The 25719-nt window shown below is 45.0% G+C and overlaps 1 protein-coding gene across 7 annotated transcripts in view; it reads right to left on the reverse strand.

Moving 5' to 3' along the window:
* Positions 1 to 25719, reverse strand: part of GRHL1 (grainyhead like transcription factor 1) — an 80605-nt gene that overhangs the window by 29792 nt on the left and 25094 nt on the right. For all 7 annotated transcript variants that reach the window (XM_043510259.1, XM_043510258.1, XM_038397274.2 and 4 more), the window contains exons 6-8: positions 24772 to 24928; positions 24140 to 24251; positions 23082 to 23176 (exon numbers count right to left, since the gene is read on the reverse strand). In XM_043510259.1, the coding sequence (XP_043366194.1) occupies positions 23082 to 23176; positions 24140 to 24251; positions 24772 to 24928 (364 nt within the window). The remainder of the gene's footprint in view (positions 1 to 23081; positions 23177 to 24139; positions 24252 to 24771; positions 24929 to 25719) is intronic.

A 25719-nucleotide genomic window follows, 5' to 3' on the forward strand; every position in this document is an offset into this window, starting at 1 on the left:
AGTTTTTAAAATAGAGTTATTTAATACGGGTTCCAATCCAACAAAGACCTAAGGACATACTTAACTTTAAGCATGCAAGCAATCCCATTGACTTCAGTGAGATTACTTATGGGTCTTAAAGGTAAGCACGAGCCTAAATCTTTATGGGATCAGGGTCTTGAACACTTCTCAGCAGTGTTCACAATATCCTGCTAGCACTCATAAAAAGGAAGTGGAATATGAATCATTTTTCATTATTCAAACTAAATGAAAATGTTAATGGGAAAAGTAATATTTTTAAAATAATTTCAGTTTCATAATGCAAGGGCATGGGTACACTTGCAGATGTAGAGTGCTGTGAGTTAAACCAGCCCTCAGAGAGCACAGTAGGGAAAGCACTGCAGTGTGTTCACACTGGCAGCTGCAAGCACACTGGCATGGCCACATTTGTGGCACTTGCAGCAGAACTGGGAGCGGTGCATTATGAACAGCTAACCCACAGAGCACCTCTTCCCATTCTGGCGCTGTGGCTTGAGGGAAGGGGGTGGGGGAATGTGGGCATTCTGGGTCCTGTCCTAACGCCCCGTGATGCATCGCTTCCAGCAATCCCTGTGCTTCCGTCCACATTTGGTGCCATCTTTCAATGTTTTTTGTACTGTGCGCTCTGGCTTCCCTTTCAGCCTGCAGGAACGGAGCCCAAACTGCTGAGGAATATGCTGATGGGTCTCGCCAGCACGTCATAAATGGCAGTCGAGTTACTCCTTAAGCTACAAACTGACAGTGAGGAGTCCAGCAGTGATGTCGACTCGCATAATACACACGACACGAGATTGCTTGTAGCATTCATGGACGTGCTCACTGCAGTGGAACGCCGCTTTTGGGCTCGGGAAACAAGCATTGAGTGGTGGGATCACATCGTCATGCAAGTCTGGGATGATGAGCAGTGGCTGCAGAACTTTTAGATGAGAAAAGCTACTTCCATGGGACGGTGTGCTGAGCTCGCCCCCACTCTACGGCGGAAGGACACGAGATTGAGAGCCCTGCTGGCAGAGAAGCTGGTGGCTATTGCAATCTAGAAGGTGGCAACTCCAGACAGCTACTGATTGGTCGCTAACCAGTTTGGAGTGGGAAAGTCGACCGTTGGAATGGTGTTGATGCAAGTGTGCAGGACCATTAATCGCATCCTGCTCAGAACCACCATGACTCTAGGTAACGTGCACGATATTGTGGCTGGCTTTGCACAAAAGGGCCTCCCTAACTGCGGAGAGGCAATAGATGGCATGCACATTCTGGCACCGGACCACCTAGCCTCTGCTTACATTAACCGGAAGGGGTCTCTCTCTATGGTTCTCCATTTGCTTGTGGATCACTGTGGGCGTTTCATTGACATTAACGCAGGCTGGTCTGGAAAGGTCCATGATACATGCATCTTTTGGAACACAGGCCTGTTCAGGAAGCTGCAAGCCAGGACTTTCTTCCCAGACCAGAAGATCACCATAGAAAGTCAAAATGTCCATTGTGATCCTTGGAGACCCCACTTACCCTTTAATGCCATGACTCATGAAACCCTACACAAGAAGCCTTGACAGCAGCAACGAGCGGTTCAACAACAGGCTGAGTCGGTGCAGAATGACTGTGGAGTGTGCTTTTGGCCATTTAAAGGGCTGCTGGTGCTGTCTGTTTGGGAAACTGGACCTGGCTGATGTGGATATAACCTTGCAGATGTTCTCATGCTGTACCCTCCATAACATTTGTTAAGGGAAGGGTGAAAGATTCACTCAGGCATGGACCTTGGAGGTACCAAATCTGGAGGCTGGATTTGAACAGCCAGAGAGCAGGGCAATTAGAGGGGCCCAGCGTGTGGCTGCAAGGATTAGGGATGCCTTGAGGGAGCAATCTGAGGCTGAAAGCCACCAGTAATGTTTGGTGCCCTGCACAGGAGCAAAGTGCAGTGGTTCCAATGTTAGTAGAAATCTGTTTGCTACACTGACTTGAAGTGCCTGTTGCTTTCCTGGGCTAAGGTATCTTTTACTTAATCAATAATAAAGAATGTTTTCAAAGCCAAAAAATCCATTTATTGAAAAGAAACAACCGCTTGGGAAACAGAAAGGGCAAGGGGGTGGGGTGGGATGGGGTGAGGAACAGTACAGTCACAGACATGCATATGTCCTGTTATCATACTCAGCCTTCCTGCAATGAGTGCTGCATTTCTGGCTGGCTAAATGCATGTGATGGGGGTTGAGTGCAGTGGATAAGGGTCATAGTTTGCAGGGTTGGGTGGTGAAGCTACAGGTGTTGGAGGTAGCTGGTGGTGATAAGAATCCGGATGTTGGGGAAAGTGGGTTGGAGATGACATGGGGGCACAAGGGAAAGAGTTTTGGGACAAGGGCTGCGGGGGGTGGGGGAGGAAGGGGGCGCGGAAGTGCTCCACCTGTATAGAGAGTCTGCTTGGCACTCCATAATGCTTAGCAGCCGTTCTGAGGTTTGGTGCCGGCAATCTGCATTCTGCTGTCAGACCCTCCTTCTACTCTCCCGCCACTCCTGTGCTTTTTGATTTTCATTAAGGGACTGCTGCATTACTCATGCAGCATGTCCTCTTTGCTTCTATGGGGCCGCTTCCTAATTCTTTGGAGTCTTTCGGCCAGTGATAACACAGATGGCTGAGATCTCAAGGTTGCATCTGTAAAGCCAAAATGCAACACTTAACAGAGGCAGCATTGTTCACACCAGACAGAGTTATGATTCGGTGGTACTTAAAGACAGTCTACACAATAGCAGAAATTGCATGTCCCAAAGCAAGTGCACGTAACCTACAGGAGTCCCAAAATGGTGAGTAAGCAGAGGGGCAAGTGGGATTGACTGTTTCATGGCTGTACTGTCCTCTGGGGTTCTGTGCCTTGGGGAGAGCCAACAGCTGCAAGGGGCCCCGATACTAAACACTATCCCCACATTTTCCACAGGAGTTCGTCCGGGAAGATATCTCGCTGCTGAGGGTGACCTGGAAAGCAAGGGAAGGTCTTCTACTACAATGCGACTTCTGCCGTGGCCCATATGCAGCTTGCCTGTGTGCAGCAATGGTGCCCCCGCCCCTCACAGACAGCGGTGTGGACATGTTAGCCTTACTGGGACAAGGAGCACAGTAGCTCTGCCAAGGAACCTGCACAAGTGGATTGTCCAGCTTCTGCATGAGACCTCTGAAAAGATCACTGAGGCCGATTACCACAATGTGAGAGAGAGCACATCAATGCTCTATTCCGCATCTAGGCATGCATGCAGCCCTAACCCTCCTCAACCCAAGAGCCCACACCGAACAACTTCCTTCCCAAAATAAAAGCCAATTTCCGGGCACCTCTTCTGGTGTTTGTTCTTTCCCAAGCACCGTCCGCTGCAACTGGCTACCTTTCCTCTGGCTTGAAAACAACTCCTGGCTGCATGCACATAGGGATGCCAGGCTGTCTCCCTTCTCCTCAGCACCCTCGCTCCTGCTTTCCTCCTCCTCCTCCCGCCTTGTTGAACTGGGCTCTGAAGAGTCCATGGCGGTCTTCGGAGTGAAGGTGGGGTCACCACAAAGTATTGTGTCCAGCTCTTTGTAGAAACAGCAGGTTGCAGGGGCAGCATCAGAACGGCGGTTTGCCTCGCAGGCTTTGTGGTAAGCATTCTGCAGCTCCGTCACTTTAACCCTGCACTGCAGTGCGTCCCAGTCATGGCCCCTTTCCATCATGTCCCTTGATATCTGCCCAAAGGTATCGTAATTCCTACAGCTGCAGCACAGCTGGGACTGGACAGCTTCCTCCCCCCAAACGCTGATGAGGTCCAGCACCTCACCATTGCTCCATACTGGGGATAGTCTGGAGCATGGAGGCATGGTCACCTGGAAAGATTCGCAGAGTGCACTCCACGCCTTGCTGACCAAACAGGAAGGGGATTTTCAAAATCCCCTTCCAATTTAAAGGGCGGCTCTGACGGTTGGTCACCTGAGGGCAGGGCAGTAGAGTTCAAAGTGATGACCAGAGTGGCTAGAACAGGCATTGTCGGACACTTCTGGAGGCTGATCAGAGCGCATTAATAGACCAGGGCGTCCACACTGGCACAGCAGTGCTCCAGCCGGGGCGCATCAAGCGTTATGCTTCTCATTGAGGTGGACTACCAGGAGCACTCCAGCTGTGGAGTCCGGACGCTATATGTGCCTTGCAAGTGTGGACACATGATGAATTAGGGCGCCCAGGGCTACGTTAATACTCCTTAACTTGCAAGTGTAACCATGCCCTTAGATCTTAGTAGTAGCAGAGGAAGGGAATTTTCTAGTTGTTCTATTTTAGGGGCACACTGAATTAGTACTTCCCCAAAAGATGCACCCATTCAAATGCCAGGCTCTTATACAAGGGTAGTCCTCATTATTATGAGGGCTTAGAAGCAGCTGAAACCAATGACAACGAATTACCAGCAAGTTATGGATCAAGATCAGTCAAAGCATTAGAATGGATTCCTCTTTCCTTTCATTCAAGGATAAAAGATAGGAATCCCTTCCCATACCCTAAAGAAAGCAAGGATTTCAGAGCCACAGACCACAGCAAGTATCTTAACCAAAACTTTGAAAAATATTGCTCCAACATCTAACTGCAAGTTTGTTTTGCTTGTTATAAAACTAAAATTCTAAATATCAGTAGTGAGTGAGGGACCCCTGCTGGTATTTAACTGGTACTACAATTTGCCAAATTAAAAACTTAAAAAGAAAAGGAGAACTTGTGGCACCTTAGAGACTAAAATTTGAGCATAAGCTTTCGTGAGCTACAGCTCACTTCATCCGATTGTCTTTTTGATAATACAGACTAACACGGCTGCTACTCTGAAACCTGAAAACTTAACAGTTTACCCAGTTTAAAAAATAAAGGTCTTTTTATGCAGCATTGTTGTCATAAGTTGCAACACGTTTTACAAGTATTATAAAAAGGGGGGTAATCTAGTAAGTATTACAGGCGAGAGACAAGTTATTCTTGTTTCCAAGGGATTTTTTATAAGAATACTGTCTGCAGCACTGAGAAGGTAGCTTAATTATTATGAAAGAAGGTGCATATCTGCACTAGATTTGAGGTTCCCTGATAAAATTGTTACTAAAAGTTTGATTTTCAAAAATGCACATGCAATTAATATGAACAACTGCATGCACAATTAAGAAGCACAGCCAATGTGATTGTCGAGTCAGGAGAGTTTTATGCAAATGGCCAGTTATGAAGGTAGCTATTGGCACGCACCCTTACCATAGTATTGCATTATCACTCTAATCGTGCACACAAATCAGTGTAGTTTTAAGAGTCAGTCCTTTAATGTCTCTTTGGTTGCCCACAATCTCTGGGAAAAGATCTAGCGTTAAAACATATGAACTGTTCACACACTTTTCAATAAATATCTATGAATCACTATGTCAGTAGTAAAAAGAAAAGGAGTACTTGTGGCACCTTAGAGACTAACAAATTTATTAGAGCATAAGCTTTCGTGAGCTACAGCTCACTTCATCGGATGCATTTGGTGGAAAAAACAGAGGAGAGATTTATATACACACACACAGAACATGAAACAATGGGTTTATCATACACACTGTAAGGAGAGTGATCACTTAAGATAAGCCATCACCAGCAGCGGGGGGGGGGGGGGGGGGGGGAAGGAGGAAAACCTTTCATAGTGACAAGCAAGGTAGGCTAATTCCAGCAGTTAACAAGAATATCAGAGGAACAGTGGGGGGTGGGGTGGGGGGGGGGGAGAAATAACATGGGGAAATAGTTTTACTTTGTGTAATGACTCATCCATTCCCAGTCTCTATTCAAGCCTAAGTTAATTGTATCCAGTTTGCAAATTAATTCCAATTCAGCAGTCTCTCGTTGGAGTCTGTTTTTGAAGCTTTTTTGTTGAAGGATAGCCACTCTTAGGTCTGTAATCGAGTGACCAGAGAGATTGAACTGTTCTCCAACTGGTTTTTGAATGTTATAATTCTTGACGTCTGATTTGTGTCCATTCATTCTTTTACGTAGAGACTGTCCAGTTTGGCCAATGTACATGGCAGAGGGACATTGCTGGCACATGATGGATATATCACATTGGTAGATGCGCAGGTGAACGAGCCTCTGATAGTGTGGCTGATGTGATTAGGCCCTATGATGGTATCCCCTGAATAGATATGTGGACAGAGTTGGCAACGGGCTTTGTTGCAAGGATAGGTTCCTGGGTTAGTGGTTCTGTTGTGTGGTGTGTGGTTGCTGGTGAGTATTTGCTTCAGATTGGGGGGCTGTCTGTAAGCAACGACTGGCCTGTCTCCCAAGGTCTGTGAGAGTGATGGGTCGTCCTTCAGGATAGGTTGTAGATCCTTGATGATGCGTTGGAGAGGTTTTAGTTGGGGGCTGAAGGTGATGGCTAGTGGTGTCCTGTTATTTTCTTTGTTGGGCCTGTCCTGCAGTAGGTGACTTCTGGGTACTCTTCTGGCTCTGTCAACCTGTTTCTTCACTTCAGCAGGTGGGTATTGTAGTTGTAGGAATGCATGATAGAGATCTTGTAGGTGTTTGCATTTGCTCCAACCCCTCAGACAGAGACAGTTATATCATAGAGCTTGGCTGTAGACAATGGATCGAGTGGTATGATCTGGATGAAAGCTAGAGGCATGTAGGTAGGAATAGCAGTCAGTAGGTTTCCGATATAGGGTGGTGTTTATGTGACCATCGCTTATTAGCACCGTAGTGTCCAGGAAGTGGATCTCTTGTGTGGACTGGTCCAGGATGAAGTTGATGGTGGGATGGAAATTGTTGAAATCATGGTGGAATTCCTCAAGAGCTTCTTTTCCATGGGTCCAGATGATGAAGATGTCATCAACGTAGCGCAAGTAGAGTAGGGGCATTAGGGGACGAGAGCTGAGGAAGCGTTGTTCTAAGTCAGCCATAAAAATGTTGGCATACTGTGGGGCCATGCGGGTACCCATCGCAGTGCCGCTGATTTGAAGGTATACATTGTCCCCAAATGTGAAATAGTTATGGGTGAGGACAAAGTCACAAAGTTCAGCCACCAGGTTTGCCGTGACAGTATTGGGGATACTGTTCCTGACGGCTTGTAGTCCATCTTTGTGTGGAATGTTGGTGTAGAGGGCTTCTACATCCATAGTGGCTAGGATGGTGTTTTTAGGAAGATCACCAATGGATTGTATCCGATGAAGTGAGCTGTAGCTCACGAAAGCTTATGCTCTAATAAATTTGTTAGTCTCTAAGGTGCCACAAGTACTCCTTTTCTCAATGGATTGTCGTTTCCTCAGGAAGTCAGTGGTGTCTCGAAGATAGCTGGGAGTGCTGGTAACGAAGGGCCTGAGGAGGGAGTCTACATAGCCAGACAATCCTGCTGTCAGGGTACCAATGCCTGAGATGATGGGGTGTCCAGGATTTCCAGGTTTATGGATCTTGGGTAGCAGATAGAATACCCCAGGTCAGGGTTCTAGGCAGCTAGCCCCACTTTGGAGAATTTTATAAGATTGAACAAACTACTGCTACCTGACATTTTAGGCTGTGCACTGAATGGATTTTGGATGGAAGAAGCAGCTAAAGCCCTATGATCCTGTCAAATTGATTCTATACACTTTTGTGCAATATTCTAAAGCAACAGTGCTTCAGGTTTTTGATTTGAAGGAGGCAAATATGTAGCTAAATACCATTAGGGCTGGAAAAAGGTTTTAAGAGTTTTAAGAATAAACTGCCTACAGTAAATTCACCAGAATGGTTTGCCAGCTTCTAAGCCACCCACTCCTACCTGATCCCCCACAAGATGGTGTGGGCATATCAACACAGCCAATATTGAGCTATTTATAAGATGCAAATGCAGATCTAGGGCCTGCTCATGCAGCCTGTACTCAGGTAGAATGCTCTGACTTCAAACAGATGTTTTGTCTGAGTAAAGACTGAAGGATTGGAACACCTGAGAGCATTTTGCATTGCATAACGGAGCGAGTGGAGGACTGAGGAGTTTCCTCTGGTTTTGGATTTGTATAATGGATAATGTTGTCTTATGAGCAGAAGTGTTATTTTTAATTAGTACCGACTCTTATTGGTTGCATGAATAGCTTTGTCTGACCATAATGAATGTTTATTTGTGTACATCCCTTGTGTCTATCACTTTAATGAAGGGGGAATCTTTAAGAGAAAGCAAGGACTGTTTTCCTCCAGAACACATGTGCAGATACAGCTATTACGACTGGTTTAATAGAGCCTGGAACTTTCAAAAATATATCATTTAATATTCTAAGCTCCAAAGCACATGGGGGGGAAATCTTTAGACTAGATAGGCATCAATTCCTTAGTCCTTGGTGCCATTTCCCTTTGGTTGGGAGGTATTGGCATTCTCAAACTCTAGGTCTCTTTTTACAGCTTTCTTTGCATTTGCCGGGCGTGGCGGTGGGGAGAGATGTTTATGTAAATTCTAATCAACTGACCGTGGAGAGCATCCTCAGCACTGTAGTCTGAAGTTACAAATTTCTGTCTAGACGCTAGACATGTACAACATTGATGGACTTATACAATATACACATCCCTTATTTAAATCCATTAGTTTCATGTGAATTTGCAATTATTCATCTACCAGGTAGCAAGGATTTTTGTTCCATTTGAAAATAGCCTTCATTTGATTACATCTGGCTTTAAAGGCTGAATCCATTTCTAGGATAAATATCATTATTCAATCTTCTACATTCTAGAAGAGGAAGAGAGAGTCCTAAACCCTAGTCTTTTCTCTCTACCCCTTTTGGACAAAACAGGAACCAGTCTAAATTGGTCCATATGCAGAAACTCAGCTTAATTCAACATGACGTGTCCAATCCCAGTGTGAGAGTTTCACCCTTTCCATAGCAATATGCTAGTCGTCTGATGCCAAACAGATTGCTCTAAAATCCCACCTGAATGGAGTCTACAGCTGTGTTCTTGGGAACAGTTTTTCCAGTTAAGTGTAAACTTGATTTCACAGATCTTGGGAGACAGACCAGTCCTCGCTTACAGACCGCCCCCCAACCTGAAGCAAATATTCTCCAGCAACCACACACCACACAACAAAAACACTAACCCAGGAACCGAAGTACTTGTGACACCTTAGAGACTAACAAATTTATTAGAAGTTAAGTATCCTCACACCTTCTTGTCAACTGTCTAAATGGGCCATCTTGATTATCACTACAAAAGTTTTTTTCTCCTGCTGATAATAGCTCATCTCAACTAATTAGCCTCTCACAGTTTGTATGGCAACGTCCAACTTATCTGTATGTATATAAATCTTCTAACTATATTTCCATTCTGTGCATCCAATGAAGTGGGCTGTAGCCCACGAAAGCTTATGCTCTAATAAATTTGTTAGTCTCTAAGGTGCCACAAGTACTTCTGTTCTTTTTGTGGATAAAGACTAGCACGGCTGCTACTCTGAAACTTGATTTCTTTCAGTCACTTGATTCAAATCTGTCCTGAACAAAGTTCTTAAAGAAACACAAGGGTGAGTGACTGACCCAGCTACATCCCCACCCCAACATTTTCAGAAAAAAATGTAACCACAAAAGTCACTCAGCATCTTTAGCCTGTTCAGCAAGATTCCTCTTCAGCTGTCCAACCTATTTTTCTAAGGGTAGTTCCACATTCTTGGCTATATTAAGATTTGCTTGTTACTTTTCAAAAACATTTTCATTTTCATCTTCCCTCCCAGGATTCAGCTTTAAAAAGAGCTGGCATTTAAAATGCACAGTATCGTCAGCCCCAAATGTTCAAAACCCATGGGTCAGGCCCCAGAAAGTAAATAGTTTGGCTTAAAAAGCATGAGATTGTTACTGAAAAAAGACATTTTGGGTTATTTTTGCATTCTCGTTTTGAGATGGTAGGCGATACCTGCATCACATTTTTAAACTTGTCTCTGCCACCAAGAGGTCCAGAAACTTACTTTTATTTTTAAAGGAAAGCTGAAATTCCCCCCAATCACACAGCTCTTGGAGCTGGGAATTTGAGGGGGGGAAATATTGTGAGTGTTGGCAATACTGCATATACAATTTAGTATCAGGGAAGATGCATGTATGTGTTAACTTTTATTTTACTCTTCTATAGTCCTTTCCATCAGAGACTCTCAAGAAACATTACCAACAGTAATTAAGTTAGCTTCCCAATGCCCCTTTGAGGTCTCTAAGTATTATTCCTATTTTACAGAGCGGAAAAGTGAAGCAACAAGATTAAAGCAACTTCTCCAAGGTCACAGAGGAAGCCTATGGCAAAGCAGAGCAGAGAATCCAGATCTCATGACTCTCAGTCTATGCTTTAACCACAAGACCATCTCATATTTCAAGGAAACCTATTGTACCTACCTTAAAATCTACAAGAAACACATCATTAATTTTAATAAACGCAGGAATCTTTTAAAAAAATGAATAAATTAAAGTCAGAATATCTGTGATGTGCCCTCAAGGAAGAGCAGCAGATGCAGCCAAGAACTTTTCCACACAGCAGTTTTTACTAACAAGACCTGCCTTTCAAACAAACCAGGAAAAATGAAAAAGTGTAATTAAAGCACAATCAAAGCACTGCAGAAGCTTCCCGGTCACTGAGCTGAAGAATGGTTTCTTAATGAAGTCCTGTGTGCCCAAATCCCTTCTCTTCAGTTTATCTTGGCACTACACAAATGATTCCCACAATTTAATTTAGTCAGAAGCCTAAATAGTGGAGCTTTCAAATGAAGGTAAATGATGTTCACTGTATACATAGTAACAAAAAACAGGAGTCACCGAAAAGCAAGCAAGCAAAATGATTTGGGAGATATTTATACTCCCGGATCAGGGCCCAATCCAGTGTGGCAATTCCTATGCTCCCAATATTCACTGTGCTCCCAATATTCATTTTATTTTTGGATATACTGCAGGCAAATCAAATCCTATTAATTTCCATTCATGCTACATTATTCTTGTACCCAGAAGAGTAAGATACGGTCCAACAATTCAAAGACACATTAGGTACTGTTTTTATAGTCAGCATTCAATAAAGCTCCAATTCTTTTCTAATATACCTGAAGGCAAAGTGCCTCTAGTTTTTGACAGAAAGTTCTGCAGCCTCATTTGCATCTCCTCAGCTACATGCAAGTTTAAGCTTTCATAGATTCTAAGCCCAGAAAGGACCACTATGATCATCTAGTCTCACCTTCTGTATAACACAGGCCATAGAACTTCTCTACAATAATTTCTGAAGTGTATCTTTTAGAAAAAAAACCCACAAAAAAAAATCATTGATAAAGAATCCACCACAATCCTTAAGTTGTTCCAATGGTTAATTACTCTCACTGTTAAAAACATATGCCTTCTTTCCAGTCCGAATGCATCTAGCTTCGGCTTCCGGCCACTGGATTGGGTAATACTTTTCTCCAGTCACACCCTGGAGACCAACCCAGATCTCTACCCTCACCCCCACTCCCCCCCAAAACTCCTGCACAGCCCATCATCAAATATTTGTTCCTCATGTAGGTACTTATATAGACTGTAATCAAATCACCATTCAACCTTCTCTTTAGGTCACTGTACCAAAGTCTTCATTAGCTCCACATGCAGAGGGCATGCTCACCAACTTACTCTGCACATGTAACAGACTTATTTCCCAACAGAATATCCTCACATTTATCAGATGTGAATGGTCTTCACTGAAGACTGGCTCCTTGGCAAGTATGAAGTTTTCAGTTTAGCAGTTCTGACTTACCAAAGTTCAAAAATAAGTACTGGAATCATTTCCTTAAGGTAACACTCGCTCCGATAAGTCAGCCAATTTTTTAAGTTTACTTTAGAGTCAACAGACATCTGGAGAATATTTAAGCCCAGTGTGTATTTAATTCATGGAGTCACATACACTGTGACCAGGAACTTGATGTGTGCAAGGCACCACCAAATTTCCACTTTGGGCTCTATTCACAGATGCTTAAAATACTTGGGTAGGCCTCCCTCGAGCCTTGGCATGCAGAGGCTAAGCAGGTATCCCCCCCCCGTCTATGATACAGGACACTCTCCCCTAGCAACTGACAGTGGTTTATTGTGCTCTTAGTAGGACTGCTCTTCAGCACTGCAGCAGGGAGCACTGAGCGAAGGGTGGGGAAGCAGGTGGTATATGCTGGACCAGCCAGCACACAGGAGCACACACAGGCAACCTGTCCACTCCCTGGGCTCAGCGGTGCAGTGCCATGCGATGTGGCCTGTCTGCCACTGCCTCACAGGACATGTTCTGCTCACCCAAGATGCTTTTAGTTTTTGGTTTGATTCAGTCTTCTTGCATCAATGCAGAGTATCTGGAATTCATGTGATCGAGTTTATGCTATTTCTAGCTCATTAGCTAGAGGCAGGTAAAACTGTAACAAGCACCTTCTTAAGGATTTCATTTAGATACTTTATTCTTCTTGACTTCCAGTCCTAAAATGTTAGGGAATATTCCTGTGTCCTCCTAAATAGATACAACTTTCCATCAGAGAGCTGACTGTATATGCTGTACCTAGCATCTTGGGATCCTTTGGGCAGACAGTCACTATAACTAGGCTTGGAATTTTAATTGGTAAATGTTGGTTTTGCCATACACATACAAACCACCCCAAAAATATTTCCATCAATAAATCAAAATGTACAGGGCAAAATAGCAAAAACGCTGTTGAGAACCTAGAGTCTAAATCCAGTGATTTAGACTTATGAATTGGGCTTCTTACAAATGGACTAGCAAATGAATAATAAAAACATGTATGATTGATTGATTGATTGAAGAATATTTACTTTGTGTATTTTGACATGTGATTTGACAATTTGTGTTTTAACAGTTTATAAAATTTTTACTTTTGAATCTCACTGTCTACTGTCATTAAATAAGTTCAACCCCCATAATTTCCAGCAACTGAAATTTTTAAAAAAGCTTAAAACAAACTTAGATATTATGTCAAAATTATATTTAAAACATTTGAATTCTGCCAATCCTGTCTATAACAAGCCACCACTGCCTATTTGGATTGGTCTCCAGACCAAATACTGTTCACAGGAACAAATCTTAGCCTCACCAAATGTCTTTGAATAAGGAGAGGCCCATCAGGTCTTAGCTTGCCTTAACTTAGCTTACTTAGGATGCCTTCACTTGCCTTCTCTGGAGACAGTGCACTAATTTATATGGTCTCTTTGCTGGGCTGCAGAAAGACTGTCACACTAAAACTATCCCTGCATCAGCACAAATGCAACTAGGATGCCTACAGTACCTTTCTTGCCATGGTCTGGGGGATGCAAACTCCAGGGCAAGCCCCTGCCTGGGCCAAAGTTTAAAAGCGTACAGCAAGGGGATACAGAAAAGAAGATGTGGGAGCTCCTCACCACTTCTTTTAAGTGGGAGCCAATAAAGCCAGTACATTTGTCCAGACTAAATAAAAGGGTTTGAGGACTATTCAGGTAAGGGATAGTCAGGCCAATTTATTATTCTGCCTGCACTAGTTCACTCATAAGATTGCTATGTCTGTGATTGTGTAGTGAGAGCGCTCATATACTAAGGAGAAGAAAGACATAGTTCTGCCTAGACTGACATCACTACAGCTTCATGATACTCTGTCAGCATCCTGACACAAAATGGTATTCTGGGCATGGAAAAGAGATTCTAATAGAGAGAGCTGCTGGTAGCTTTGCCTTCTGTTCATGGAGTCAACTCAGTCTTGCAAAAAGGGTTATATTACAACTTTTTTTGATGAACAGTTTACTAAGCAGCTTTAGGCCTGGATTCCACCCAAATCATTCATTGTCCACCCAAAGAAAAGCTGCATTAAAACAGAGAGATTTTTAATTTAATATGGATGGCCCTAAGCAAGTTGTTTTTCTAAGACCACCTTCAGTAAGTATTGTGAAAACAAAGGGAAAAATCTCTAAAGAAACTGACAACTCTTGCTGGGAACATTTTCACCTCTAAAAAGACAGTGCTCATGAAGACCAAACAAGATGTAGCCAATTTTGATGCTGTCACAATATTCATTCCTTTACCTCCAACATGCTTCATGGTTTTTGCATCACAGGGAGGAGAAGCCAAGGGAGCAGACATGGAGATAAAAATTGGGCAACACATGCATGTGTGGGCTTCAACACCCAAAATACGGATTGTTTGGTAGATGTGCAGTCCTATTGCATGTGTTATGGCATCACTCTGTGTATCCCAAGAACCAGTCTATCCAGAATCTACAGTGGCAGGACAGGTGAAAATGGAAACAGGAAGAAAATCCCATGAAGGACATCCAGCAAGGGTACGAGACAGAACAATACAGCAACATGCAAAGCTGAAATCTTGACATGGAATGAGTGCGTTAGTTCAAGTTTGACAATAATGGATGGGGTGGGGGGAACCTCCAATTTTCCACAGCAAAAATAGATATTTCAAGACATTCAGTTAGCTCTTCCTCTAATGGAACATCCCAAGGCTGTCAGTACCTGTTACCACTGGGCAGCAAAAGGTGGTAACTCCACGGGAAAAAAAAAAAAAAAAAAAAGCAAAAGCTTAGATCATCAAGTCCTGTGTTGTATTGCAGAGGATCTGTTCTAATGCATCAGAACCTAAGTCAAAAATTTGCTTCCAGCTTGCAAGTGGCTAAGAATGAGTGAAACTTGGGTTTGTGCTCCAGAATTCCAGGACAATTTATTTAAAAATCCGTTCCTCAGAAATATGTACGTTTACTATGACTTCCTCTCCACACTTCATTTGCTGCACTGACTTTTGCCCCATGTATTTGTGGTTTTACAGCCTTTGCTTTAACCTGACACCTTTTTTTTTTTATTGGAAATGCAAATAGGCATTTGACTCGCCATCTGCCCATTCACATTTCACAGTTTCATTCCCAAACTAACCAAACCTGTACCTTCTTAATGCAACCAAAGATGGCAACACCTTATTTTAATGAGGCATGTGACTGATGGTTCATTAGAATGGCATCCATATAAATACATGCAATATTCACAAAGTTAAAATTGTTCCTACAGTGAATGCCAAACAAAAATTATGCTAGAACGTATTAAAATAGTATCTCAGACCCACCCAAACAAAAATAAGTCTTGCGTCAAATCACAGTGAGTGAACCATTCTTTTCAGAAAAGTAAGTTCAGCGAAACAGACTCCTGCTTATTGCAATACATGGGCAGGTTCCACTGTACAGAGAACACCCATTCTAGGCAGCCTCCTGTTTCAAGAGAGCAGCCCAAACCATCTACAAATGGTTTGGGACAATTCTTCTCCACCTTTAGTAGAGCAATTAAACAGCTGATAGTCTGTCATTTAAAATGTCACTGAAGTCAGGTTTCCCTGCAACTTTCTATAGGCAGGAAAGAGTGAAAAAATTACTAAAACTATGTCCAATTTCTGGGATCACTCACTATAAAGGTCTCTGGCACCAAATGCCAGAAGTGCTGTACATATTACTACCTTGTATACCCTAGCTTTAATGAACACAAGTAAGGGAAATGTCTACATTCAATTAAACACCCATGGTTGGGCTGGGTCAGCTGACTCTGGCTCACGGGGCTTGGATTATGAGACAGTAAAACTGAGGTGCAGACATTTGGCTTGGGCTGGAGCCCAAGCTTTGGGACCCAGCCAGAGCCCAATCATCTACACCTCAGTTTTACAGCCCCGCAACCCCAAGTCAGCTAATATGTGACAGCCATGGGTGTTCAACTGCAGTTCAGACATAACCTGGCCTAAGGGACATCTACCTTGCAACTGCAGGACGCTATGCTGTTGATTTAGAAGGTGGGTCTCTTTAGCCAGCACAAAATTGCATTGGGGCACTGTACTGTTAAAGATGTCATTTGTACCGGATATAAAATCCCCCAGACAAAATCGCTTGTGTTCACTGAAGTATCCCATGGAATCTTTATAAGAAGAGTGTTAATATCTGAACCCTTGTCAAGTTCCAAACTGGGTAAGTCCATTCTGTTTAGCTACATCTCTCCCACAGTTTGATCTGAGCAGGCTTCCTTGCCCCAAACTACTGGCTAGTACTATTAAACTGCTATTATCTTTTACTCAAGAAGTGGCCATATTTCCACAGGCGGGAAATGATCCCTGGATATTGTCAGCCTTGTACAGAAGAACTTATGGATAATGGAGGATTTTAAAAAAAAAAAAAAAAATCAGGGGAGCCAGTTCAGAGCCCTTAGACTCCAGTTTTCAAAGTATGGTGGCTAATTCAGATTCCTGCATAACCAGCCAGCCTTGAGGAAGCCTGACTGGCTGCATTAGCCAACTCTCACTGACTTGAAACCAGGCCATGCTCCCAAAATGTAAGGGTCAGGATGTTCTGCAGATCTATTGTCCCACCAGTAGAGGTGGTGGGACAGTGACGCTTGTTATGACTGGAAAAATGGAGAGTGCTGGGGCCAGGCCATAAGATTTTTACATAGAGACCATATTTTTGAGAGTGAAGGTACTAGTGATGATATTCATTGTTATTAAAGCAGTACCTAGAGGCTTCACCTGAGAGGAGAGAGCCATAGAGTAAGAGACAGTTCCTAGCCCAAACAGCTTACAGTCTAAGTCAGGGCTAAGCAAACTTTTTGGCCCAAGGACCACATCTGGGAATAGAAATTGTATGGCAGGCCATGAATACTCACAAAGTTGGGGTTGCGGTGCGAGAGGGGGTGAGGAGTTTGGGGTGCAGAAGGGTGCTCCTGAGGGCAGGAAGAGGATCAGGGCTAGGGCAGGGGGTTAGAGTGTGGGAAGGAGTACAGGCTCCAGCTGGGGGTGCAGGCTGTGGGGTGTGCTTGGGAATAAGAGGTTTGGGTGCAGGAAGGTGCTCTGGTCTGAGATCAAGGAGTTTGGGAGGAGAATCAGGGCTGGGGCAGGGGGTTGAGGCACAGGGGAGGCTCAGGGATGCAGGCTTGTGGTGGCACTTATCTCAAGCGGCTCCCAGAAGCATGCCCTTCTCCAGCTCCTACGCAGAGGCGTGGCCAGGCCTGGCCAATGGGAGCAGTGCTTGGGGAGGGGGCAGTGTGCAGAACGGAGCCCCCTGGGTGCCTCTACATGTAGGAGCCAGAGTGGGGCCATGTCGCTGCTTACAGGAGCCACATGGAGCAGACCCTGACCCTGCTCCCTGGCTGGAGCGCCAGAGCGGGGCCATACCACTATTTCTAAGAGCTGTGTGGAGCCAGGGCCAGCTCTAGGCACCAGGAAAACAAGCAGGTGCTTGGGGGCGGCACATTGCTTGGGGTCGCATTCCGGCGCCTGCCATGCCACTCCTAGAAATGTGCCCCCGCCACCCCAGATCACCTCCGCCTGCTCCCCTGAGCACGACACCGCCACTCCGCTTCTCCCCCCTCCCTCCCAGGCTTATCGCGCGCGAAACAGCTGTTTGTTTTGGAGCAGAGATGAGTTGGGGCAGGGAGCGGTTCCTCTACCCCCCCTGTTACTTCCTGTGCTCCCCCCACCTTGCTCACCTCCGCTCCGCCTGCTTCCCTGAAAGCGTTGCCTCTCCCTCGCCTGAGAGGGCTGGGGGAGAAGCGGAGGAGCGGCGTGTTCAGGGGAGCAGGCGGAGCAGAGGTGAGGTAGGGCAGGGGTTTGCAGGAAGGGAGCCGCAGGAAGCAATGGGGGGGCGGGGAAATGCAGCATGCCCGGGGGAGGAGGCGGGGCCGGGGATTTGGGGAAGGGATTAGGAAGGGGCAGAGTTGGGGCGGAGGGGGCACGAAAAAAAAAGCAGGGGCGGCAAAAATCCTAGAGCTGGCCCTGTGTGGAGCAGCCCCCGACTCTTCTTCCCAGCTGGAGCGAGACAAACCCCAGACCCCGCTCCCCAGCAAGAGCTTGAGGGCCAGATTAAAATGGCTGGCAGGCTGAACCTTGCCCGTAGGCCATAGTTTGCCCACCCCTGGTCTAAGTAGACAAGGCAGAGGAAAGGTAGGAGCAAGGAAGTGCTATTGTCCTTATTTACAGATAGGGAATGCAGGCAAAGAGAGTAAGTGACTTGTTCAAGGGGACATGCAGTCTGGGGCAGAACAAGGGGCTGAACCCAGATCTGCCAAGTCCTAACCCAGCGGGTGAATCACGCTTCCCATTCTTCCCATGTGATCAATGGCATCAGCCATGTACATCTGATGCCCTAACCAGCATGCTGCCCATTCACCCATGCCCCCGGCTCCAAACTTCTGAGCAGCATCAAGCAGCTTCACTGCTTAAGCCACCAGCCATAAAACAATAGTCTTTCCCCACACGTCACATTCTTCCTCTCACACACCACCTTCCAAATTAAGTAATTCAGAAGTGCAGGTGGGGAAATATTTAATCAAAGATCTCACATCTATCACTGGCTCATACAAAGCTGGCAGGGCCACCTTCAGCATTTCCCACCCTTCATTTCAGTATTCTCTCCCCCCTTCAGTTCCAATGCATTTTCCATGATATCTTGCAATCTTCCTTCATTCTGCCTCCCACCCACTCCAAAAATGAAACCCCTGTGGAAGGATTCTCCCCTGCACCTCAGACCAGGCTTCCTCCTGCCCTTCTGGAGCACCCTCAGCTCTTCACCACCCCAGGGGAAGGCAGCACCAGGGTCTCACCCCTTATAGGATTTAACAGTCCGCTGCTTAGCCTAGTGAATACCCTGACCCACCTACTCCACTATCATTGTGAGGTTTTCTCGAGGCTCTTTGTGCTGTCTCAGAGTAGCCTCCAGGGGGCATTGGAGAGCTGCTGCAGGGATAGTAGTAGAGTACCACAGAACTGCTTCTCTACACCATTTGATTTTGGAGTTACAAGCTCCTCCCATACGTTTACATACATGAGTGCACAGACAGTGCACAAACACCGTCAGCTACACTGTCACTGTCTTTGCTCAGAGCAAGCCTGAGCATCACTATATCCTGCATCAGGTCTCTGAGGCATCACAGTGCCAACGCACATGCAAAGCTCTGGGGTTGCAGCTGCACAGTTGCAGGGCATTCTCCCTGCAGAATACTGCAAAGAACCAGGCAGCACTCAATGTAATGCACACAGTCCCTTAAACACCTGTTTCGAGCTACTTCAGTTTCATGAAATAAGTGTTTTCTGTTTTATACACTGAAATGCAGACATCTGAAAGCTTTTCATGCCATAACAGTGTCATTATATTTTACAAAATCCATGATGCATACAAACTCCATGAGAAAATATACATTTCCATGGCCGACTTCTCTTTTCTTTTGACAAAGCATCTCCGCAGAAACTCCATGAACCCCACTTCAAGGATGTGTGCTGGGAAGAAACAGTGCACTGTGGGTACATAACCTATCACAGTTGCTGGAGGCAGTGTCATGGGATATTTTACTTCACCCTTGTAAAAAAACACACCTATAGGCGTCAGTCCAGCGCTCAGGTTGCCTATCCCATAAATTACATCATACACATGAACGAAGACCTGAGCTTGGCAAGACAACTGGTATCAGGGGCGTGCACGGGGGTGGGGAGAGGAGGAGAGAGAGAGAGAAGCAGCAACACAAACTCCCCCCCAGTAATCATTGGGGGCACAGAACTCCCCTGGCCTTGGTACTACGGGGGAGGGAAGAGCGAGTGCCTGCCAGGGCTGGGGTGGGCGGCATAGAACATGCCTCCCCAAAAGGCGTCAAAGTTAAAATTCTGCGCATGCCCCTGGCTGGTATGGATGCACAGCACCCACCACCACTTGCAACTTTCTCTAGATCAGGCAAATCTCTAACATTCAGCAACAGCCCAAGCCATTCCCACAGAAGACTAGAAACCAGAATAAGTGGGGGAGGGGGAAAGAAAGCCACACGGTATCCCGGGATGAATCCTTTGGCTATGGGCCTACCATTTCAGATAACGGAAGGGGCTGAGTATGCACCCACCAGATAATCAAGGCTCCACTGTACATCAGTTTGTTAAGCGCTTTATCAGTGTACTATCACTGTCATCATTAAAAATAAAGCATTGTACTTTTGCTTTGAAGGACTTCCCTGTAGCATGGGAAGCTCAACTCTTGCCTCATTCCCCACCCTCCCCATACACTGCACCACACAAGCTTTTGTAAAAAAAGTGAGATAAATGAACCATGCAATAAAAATTGTTGAAATTGGCTCAGTCTCCTCCCGATAAGATCACAGTGTTGGGAAAGAGCTACAGCTCTGTCGATGAGTAAGCTGATCAAGATTCACTGTCAAATGCATTTGCTCAAGGGAGAAGAAAAAAAAAATGACAAGGTTTAAATAGGAGATGTAGAAACCCAGTGTGCTTGCTACAAAGGCAACCCTTTGTGGCTCTGTCTCATGTAAAACCTTAGGGTATGTGGCAGCTGGGAGTGAGCCTCCCAGTCAGGGCAGGCAGACTCAAGCCTAGTGCATTACAAATAGCTGCGTGGATGTTGCACTGGGTCTTAGTTGGGGTGGCTAGCCCAAGACACTGCTAGAGCCATAATCTCCCCACTGCTATTTTTAGAGTGCTAGCTTGAGCCCGGTAGCGCGAGTGGCTCCTCAGGCTGGGAGCTTCACCCCTAGGTGCACTGTAGAGATGTCTGTGCTTAGCACTCTAGCTAACACCACACACAGGCCCACAGGTTCCCTGCTTGCTTCAGTCTAAAAATCTTCCATTAAAATACCAGTTTTACTTGCTTTTGTAAGTTTCCAAAAGTCAGGACTCGTGCTCAAAGGCCTGATAGCACCAATTTGGGGGTTTGTCTAACCTATAGCTCAAGCTATTTTTGTGCGTGGATTTAATGCCAAACTGACACCCCTGGAAGCTGCCATTCTCCATTTATCCACAGAACAAGCAGCACAAGCTTACCCACACAACTCCTCCAACATGGCACCTCAACCACACCGGGAGGAGTGGCAGTGGGGGAGGGGAGAGAGAAAAGGTACTTCACTCTCTCCACATTCAGTCCCTGGGCTGACTGCCAGTAAGGGTGCCAATTATCTCAGTGGTAATTTTGATGTGAACACCCATCCACTAGAAAAACGGGCCAAGACCACCTGCTTATTTCACACAGGACATCACAGACCAACAGGACAGAAATGACTTCAGTTTCTACTACCCTGCACTGGATTTGAACCAGTGATTTAGAAGAGAATCGTTCCCCTATGCCACCCAGTCCTCCAAAGTTATTTCCAGACATTCAGGTCTCAATCCCTCTTTCATAAACCCAGGATGCACATCACTGTCCCAGAAATACTGTCCCCTCTCCCTGCCTAACCCGCACATTTCACAGGATCTGTAATGAAGTTCACTTATGTATCCAAGATCAACACTGTGCCTTTAGTTCACATCCTTGTCTACTCTCCTGCTTGTGCATTTGCCAGCCATAACTGTCTCAAAAACTAAACGAGCCTTTTCATAACAGTGAAACAGATTGTCTCAGTTTTCCAATCTGTAAATAGTTCTTACCGACTTCTCCTGGTTGTTGAAGCTCAGTTAATTCGTGTTTGTAAAGGACTGAGTTCCTTGGATGCAAGTATTATTAAATACTATCTGCAGCAGTGAGAAAACATGTAGCTCTTTACTCTTGGATCCTGTACAATCTACTGATGGCAGCTATTATTCTATCCAGTTTCCTGAACAGTCCAGCACTTCCATGCCTCAAAACGCATTCAAACCTTTCAGTACATGTGCATGGGAAAGGCACCCTGCTGCCCAATTCCAGGGTAAAATGGAAAACCATCCCTTTTGACATGAACAAAGCCAGGACACTAGGTTCTAAGTTTAAGGAATTTTAAAGACTGGCATCTGGTATCAGACTCACTAGTAATGTTCAAGTAAAAACATGCTGCTACAAAACCATTCAGGTTGGAGGCATAAAAATCATCAGAGCCGGGCAGTGAAGAATAGATATTATTTACTTTATTTAGCAATAAATACTTAGAACAGCTTCTTACTGCCCATCTCCTAAGTGCCTCTACCTCTCCACAATCCACTTTCATTAAGTTGTCAATACGGTTTCCTTCTCCAAGGTCTTCATACCCCCCTCTTGAACGGTCATCCAGTGCATCTCTGAAACTGACAGACTGTGCTGGGCACTGGCCTTGTCTTCTACATGTGCTGTAGAGCACTGACATTTAGAGCTCCAGACAGACAACCCTAAAATACTTTTCAGTGAGGAGTTCTGCCATTCCCCCATTAGTACTATTTCCAGATGCAGCACTTCAGAGTCCTTCCTGATGACGGATGCTGTATACGTTCCCAGTCATCTTCACTTTGTCAGTTACTAGCTTCCAACATGATGTGTGAGACACGATCAGCTGCTCTCAAACAGGAAGGAAAACTCTGTAAACTGGAGACTAAGCCTTATACCACCAGCATAGGGATGAGCCTTGGTGAATTACACAATTGACCTGCAAGAGTCAGTAAATTACAGAAAACCCTCTAACACTTTGAGGCTGCAACTACATCAGCTCAACAGTGGTATAATCTGATCGAAACTGGACCCTCTTTGCTCTCTTTAGACAGGTTTTCTAGCACTTTGAAGATGCACAACTTCTCCACACATTTACTTGGGGTATGGCTTCGAACAGCAACAGCTGCAATTAACTAAACACACCAGCTGTGAAAGTTGCTGACACAGTACATCTACCACCTAATAAAGTGGCCCAAAACACTGAGTGAGGATCATATGGTGGCTCAATGAGTTCACCTAGAGGCCACTCAGATTAAAATTGATCCTTGCATGCTAGGATCTGTAAATAAGGGCAGCTGCAATCTATTCTGTTTAATGCAATTTAGGTGCAGTGGTCTAGGATCCTGGCAAATTGCCTAACTGGCCCCTCTGTTGGAGTATCCCAAAAAGTTACTGGTAACTATCATAGCACCATATATTGGTTCCCAACTACACTAAATCATATCTCCAGCACCTCTGCAGCACTCTTTAGGAAGAAGTTTGGTGCTTCCATGCATCAGTATTTGTCCAGCAAGATTTCCCTGCTAAGAAACTTAAAGTCACTGCAAAGCTTTTAATAGTTGCCTATGCAAGCCTTCTTAGCCAGCAAGATTTAGCCTATTTCTTAACACAAGACCGTAAACAAACTCATTACATGCTAATTATCAGGTCACACACCCCCATCTCTTTCCCCATATGCTGGAAGAGCAGGAAACATAAGATGGGTCACATACCTTTGCTTCATCATTAATGTCCCAATTGAAGGATATGGCATTGTATGCAAGCTCTTCAATGTTACTGATTGTGTTGAAGCTCTCCTTATAGTCGGCTGTCGGGAGGGAGAGGAAAGCATCTTAAACCATACAAAGCAGACAAACTAAATAGCAAATGCAGCTCTTCCACAGTACCCTAAGGGTTAAAGGCTCTGAAAGGCTTTCAGAGGCGGATCGTTAATAAAGGTTGGGAAAAAAGAAGAATTAAAAACAAAAACTAAAGTGGGAAAGGCAACGACGCCAAGCATGGCATGCATCTGTGCCATACCCTATAGTTACATATGAGAAATGTCACACTGCATGACAAGAGTAAAAGCTCTCAAAGCCCCTTCAATAATAAAGATTTGCATGCGCGTCAGCTTTAAGTGCCAAGTGCTTAATCCCTGCCTTTATTCACAGAAGGAAGGGGCTAGGAGCACAACTCAGCTTTCAACCAAGGAAATCTGGAAGCCAGCCAGTCGCAGCCTTGTCTGTAGGCAAGTGGAAATTTGCAATGTTTTCTTTTTAACTGAACCGAGGACTCACTACAAGAGCAACAGCAGGAAGGAGACCAAGGAGCATATTTCAACAGGGAGTTTGTCCCCTGAAAAAACACACTTACTGTTTAGAAAGCTTGCAAAGCCAGAGAGTGCAGTTTGACTATATTGGCCAAGATTTTTAAATGCAACTAGTGATTTGGGGGCATCTCCATTTTTGGATGCTCCAACTTGAGACATCTGCAGAGGGCCAGTCTTTCAGATGGTGTGGGGAGCACTTGGCATTTTCTGAAAAATCAGGCATTTTCAAGGCATCTAACATTAGCACACCCATCCACCCCCCAGAATTGAGGCTGCCAAAATACCTAGTCCCTTCTGAAAATATCTTGGCCAAAAACTTCCCTTTGGTTTTGCCACAAAGGTAAGGACAGTGATCAGCCTGGTCTGAATGTTCCCTTTAAAAATGAAGTACCACTAGAAGGTCAAACCCTGCCAAGGAAGTCAGGCTTGGAGCTTGATACCAGTAATTAGAGTGTTTCTTACCAATGTCAATGCATCTTTGTTTGGCTGTATGCTGCCTCGAGTGCCAGTACTTCCAGTGCCTGGTTTGATCTTCTCTTGTTTTGTCTTCAGCAAACACGACCAAGATGACGCTCTTCATGAAGAGGAAGGGGGTAGGGAGAGAGAAAAACTTTAAAGGCCACAGAGAAAATTTGTTTTGGAAGCTTTTACTTGCTATCAGGTTTTCTGCATTTGGCATGCAAAGCTTAGGAAAAGCCAAGTTACGCCTGGCAAAGTAGAAAACCCTCTTTAGAATGGGAACAAACATGTTAATGTTCTTCAGGGCTATAAAAGAACAAGATGGTCAGAAGTTGCCCACATAAAGAGAGTTGGATACTCTCCTTCCAGGTGTCCATGTCACATAAACCCATCATCACTACTGACTTGCTTGTTTGGCAGGCTCAGAGACACCAGTGACCGAATAGGCCTGGAGACCAATTTAACATCTTCTGCTCTTCACTGGCATGGCAGAAGGGGAAAGCTGGGCCTGCTGCTGTGGACTTCCGTCTAGACTTGTGTGACTACGGGACTTCAAGGCAATCACCCCAGCACCTCCAATAAGCAATTAATACCCACAATACTTCTCCCGAGAAGCTGTAAGAGTTGCCACTCACTCTGACTTTGCTGATTGGGTGGTGGACTCCTTCACTGCTGCTGACTTCTTTAAGAGTGATCGGATAAAACTGACCCTTGTTTAGGTATGTCATTGTGCTGTCCCCTGGCTTCTGACGAAGTGATTTGGAAGCTTCTAAGGTGTATTCAAAGTTATTCCTAGGAGACAAAAAGGACATTGATAGCTTCCTGGCAAACTCTTTAGCAAAGTGTTTTACATTTAATTTGGAGAAATTCCAGACTTATTAGTTCAGACACTAAACCCTCAACAGCGAAGGGAGGGGGAAGCAAGACTAGGTCTTCGTTGATAATCAATCCTCTTCATGAGAAAACATTTAGAAAAGCTCTTTGCAGAGAAAATCAACATGTAGGATTGGAGGCTGCCTATTCAAGCTTACTGCAACATGTTCATTTACGTAACAGAAGAGTTTCTATCAGTGACCAAAATGCTGTTAAGAGTCATTCAAAGGCTGCTAGGTCCCCTCTTCCTCCCACCAATGTTTCATTCCCAATTAAAAACAAACAAACCCAGCCCACATCACCCATTCCCTATTGTAGGTCTCCATACACAAAATCCACACACAGCAAACCTCCAGTGCCTGCTGCAAGTTCTCAACATGGAGAGAGCAGACAAGCATCTCTAGGCATCTATCGGGGTGAGGCACTTGGAGCCAGCTCCAGGAGGGTTCTGCAGTAATTCTTATTCTCTTAAATGACTAGATGGATCACACCATACCAAGTTGGTTAGAAATCAGTGCAAGACTCCTAGATGGCAGCACAGTGCCATTATCAACCCAACAAAGATAGTTTTCCTAAATATTGTAGACATGACTTTCCAGGTTGTTGAGCACTCAGCTCCAGCTAAAAACCAATGGGAGCTGCAGGTGTGCTCAGCACCTCTGAGAATCATGCCTAAAGAAAGGCAACGCAAAAGAGAATTTATAAGCAAG

This window comes from Dermochelys coriacea, chromosome 3 (assembly GCF_009764565.3).
Source record: "Dermochelys coriacea isolate rDerCor1 chromosome 3, rDerCor1.pri.v4, whole genome shotgun sequence".
NCBI classification, from domain to species: domain Eukaryota; kingdom Metazoa; phylum Chordata; order Testudines; family Dermochelyidae; genus Dermochelys; species Dermochelys coriacea.